Source organism: Myotis davidii, unplaced genomic scaffold (assembly GCF_000327345.1).
Source record: "Myotis davidii unplaced genomic scaffold, ASM32734v1 scaffold1323, whole genome shotgun sequence".
Taxonomy (NCBI): Eukaryota; Metazoa; Chordata; class Mammalia; order Chiroptera; family Vespertilionidae; genus Myotis; species Myotis davidii.
In genome coordinates, this window is record NW_006294585.1 from 690,729 (window position 1) to 694,239 (window position 3,511).

Here is a 3,511-nt window from a genome sequence, read left to right on the forward strand (position 1 = left end):
TGCCCTTCAGTCCTTTTCAAACAAACATTCCACACACATTAATATTTTAGTTATTGTTCATCTTCCCATTTAGAACATAAGCTTCATGAGGGCAAGGTTCTTTATTTGTTTTGTTTACTACTGTATCTTTAGCACCTTTAATAGATACTCAAAACCGACATGCAATGAGTACCCATGGGCATTCATAATTCCACATTTCTGTGATTATGTCCTTAGGATAGACTCCTGCAACTTTGCTGGCTAAAAGTGAAATGCACATAGAAGTGGAAATACTTTAGAAATCCTTGGAATAGAGAAGTGAGACTTAAATCGCCTATATAAATCAGTCAGAGCTATAGTATTAATTGTGCCTTTCATTATCCAGGAGACTGGATACATATTACCTTCCATTTGCTGAAAATAAGAACCGAGAGAGATATTGATTTTGGTCTTTGATTTTTATACATTTTTCTAAATAGGAATATGATATGCTTTTGAGTCTATGCAATTACATGCTTTGTTAATCTTTGAATGGAGGGAGAAGAATATGCAGTAAACAACATGGCAGAGAGGGAAAGCAATAATCATGTTTATTATCTAGAGTAGTAAAAAATGGTACCAAATTACTGAAATGATTTCTCATTTGCCTTTAAAATATGTCTATTTTTTGAGGAGGATCTCTTAATCTCTAAGAATTAAAGCATGAGAAATGGACTGTGTTATCTCAGCAAACCTACCTGAGATTTGAAATCAAGTATTTGTAGCAGAGCATAAATTGACTGATTTTCCTTGACTGGCCCCTTCCAATATGCTTTAAAAACTCTGGGTATGTGAGAATTAATAATGATCTTTTCCAGAGGTGGGAGCACCCCTGCTTCTGATGTACTTTTAAATTTTTATTTATTTTAGAGAGGAAGGGAGAAGGAGAGAGGAGCAAGAAACATCAATGATGAGAGAGAATCATTGATCAGCTGCCTCCTGCACACCCCACACTGGGGATCAAGCCCGTAACCCAGGCATGTGTCCTGACTGGGAATTGAACTGGACCTCCTGGTTCATAGGTTGACGCTCAAGCACTGAGCCATGTCACCTGGGCCCGATGTACTTTTTGTTATAGTTATGCTTGGCCATGAGCTAGGGAATGCTGGAAATAACCCTTCTAAAATAAGCCTGGTGCCCTAGCACCAATGTAGCAGCCCTCTCCTGCTTCCCCCTGAGGCCCCAACGGAGACCATGGGGTTGGCCTGTCACCTGTGCACGTCCTAGAAGGTTGGGGACAGCTGACAGAGAATGTTACCGTCTCCCTTGCCGTTACTAGATCTAAGATGCCACGAAGATTTTCCTACATCTCTGCAGAGTGTGGATGCCCCAGAATTGCTTCCATTTTCTCCTTCCTTTACAGGGTTTGCATGGCAATAATGTGCTCTGGGTCTGGGGAACTATTGTGATGAAAGTGATGATTTCCCATAAAGAACTTAAGTTCTGGACTTTGTTTGATGACTTATTTGTTATTTGCCTGATAGAAAGTGTGTAAAGGAAAACGAGGAGAATAAGAATCAAATGTCGAAGAATTGCAAGGAACATGAGGAATTTCTAGCTCGTCTTTGGGACTGCTTAGATCCAGATAAGAAGAATGAAAAGATACCAGATGAAGATTTAATTCTAAAGGTGTTTGTATGCATATGAAAAAGACATTTAGGGGTCATTTTGACATGTGCCATGAAAAGAAAAGCTGTGGCTGAGTCTGGGGGTGACGAGAGAATGGGACACGGCCCAAATGTAGCATGCATTGAGTGTGTGACCTGGGGCAAACCATGTCACCTCTCTGAGCCTCAGTTCCAAGATCCTTGCTAGCATTTTTGGAGATTAATTATTCTCCAGAAAGGATTGATTGTGTTTGTCTAAAATATATTTAGATTGTCAAATACAAAGAGTTATTCATTTTAATGGTGTGTCTTAAGAAAATTTTGTTTGTTTGTTTTGAGTTAAGACAGAAACACACACCAACAGCAAAAACAGTGTGTGTCATTTTTGGGATATTTCTCGAGTATAAGGTTAAGATGAGTTCCATCTTGGTAAATCTTGCAATCTTACTGATGCTCCCAGTTAATGCAAATGTACAACATAGAGAATGCAATGCCCCGCTAATCCCAGTGATTGCCACAGTTGGAGCACGCAGTTCAGAACTTTGCTATGCTTGCATCAATTTGAAGGACTTGTTTTTAAAAGTCCTGCTTTCTCTCTGCATCCCTCTCCTGTGCCAGGCAGCGCCTTGCATGCCGCTGGTGCCCCTTTTTCCAGCACACCCGTGGCCCTGGCTGCTGTAACCTTGTAGATCATCACCTTCCCCCAGTTACTTAGACGTCAGGGTGCTTGTCCTGTCCGGAGCTTTTAGCTGAGCTCTCATCACTGTTACCCTGGGCCTACCGTTTGATTAATTTTAATTTGACCTCTGGGCCCGCCCATGAGGTAGAGGCAGCCTTTGCACTGTGACCTTTGAGTGGATGGAGGGGAGAGCTTCCACAATCGGCATATGATAGTGCAGTCACCGGGGGATAGGGACCGAGTGGCTTGGAGAAGGTTGTGCGAACTTGTTATTCCCGTGGGACAGCTGCGATTGCTTTCTCTTCAGCTCAGGGAGCTGGGCACGGAAAATACGTCTCTGAGAGGACAGCTTGTGACTCTTGAGGAGACCGTGAGTGTCCATGAGATGGAGGCCAAAGCCAGCCGGGAGACGATCGTGAGGCTGGTTTCCCAAGTGAACAGAGAGCAGAAGAGAGCCGCCTCCTGCGCCGAGGAGAGAGACGGGCTGCGCCAGGTACAGCAGGGAGCGCCTGTGCGCCTGTGGGATGCTCTGGTGTGGGAGCAGAAATTGGAAACTGGATGCCGGTGAGCGCACCTGCTGTCCAGGCCAGGCTCTGGGGCTGGGTGAGCCGGAGCCGGGCGGCATGGGACTCGGGCCCTGAGGGGCCATGTGAGGCGTAGCTAGAAAACCAGGACAAAAAGAAATATGAAACACTCAAAGGGACAGGGTTTGTGGAGAATGTCTGACTTGAAGCATAAGGATTACATTTGGTAAAATTTATGTTTTTGAACAAGATATACAATTCTAAAGGGACACAATAGTATATGGTGAAATTTCACCATATACTGTTACCCACTGCCTCCAGCCACCCGGTTGTCCTCAGAGGCAACCTCTATTAATAGCTTCTTAGACATAAGACACTGGGGAATAGGGGAGGCTAGCAGCTTCTTGTATACCTTTCTAGAACCATTCCACGACCATATATGCATATGCTTACTCTTTTTATTCATTTTTAACAAGGACAGCATATTCTATACACTACGTTTTCCTCTTTATTTAAAAATGGTAATACACTACATGCTATCATAAACAAGAGCGCTATCAATAATCTTGTATCTTGTGTGCGAGAATATATCAGTAAGACAGAATCCTAGAAGCAGACTTGCAGGGTCAAAGAATATGGGTATCATAATTTTGAGACATGTTGCCAAAGGAAACGGGCTCTTA

General features: G+C 43.2%; 1 protein-coding gene across 1 annotated transcript in view; it reads left to right on the forward strand.

Moving 5' to 3' along the window:
- CCDC170 (coiled-coil domain containing 170) overlaps window positions 1-3,511 on the forward strand; it is a 58,565-nt gene that overhangs the window by 21,956 nt on the left and 33,098 nt on the right. The window contains exons 6-7 of the mRNA XM_006768714.2: window positions 1,503-1,647; window positions 2,612-2,797. Coding sequence (XP_006768777.2) covers window positions 1,503-1,647; window positions 2,612-2,797 — 331 coding nt within the window. The remainder of the gene's footprint in view (window positions 1-1,502; window positions 1,648-2,611; window positions 2,798-3,511) is intronic.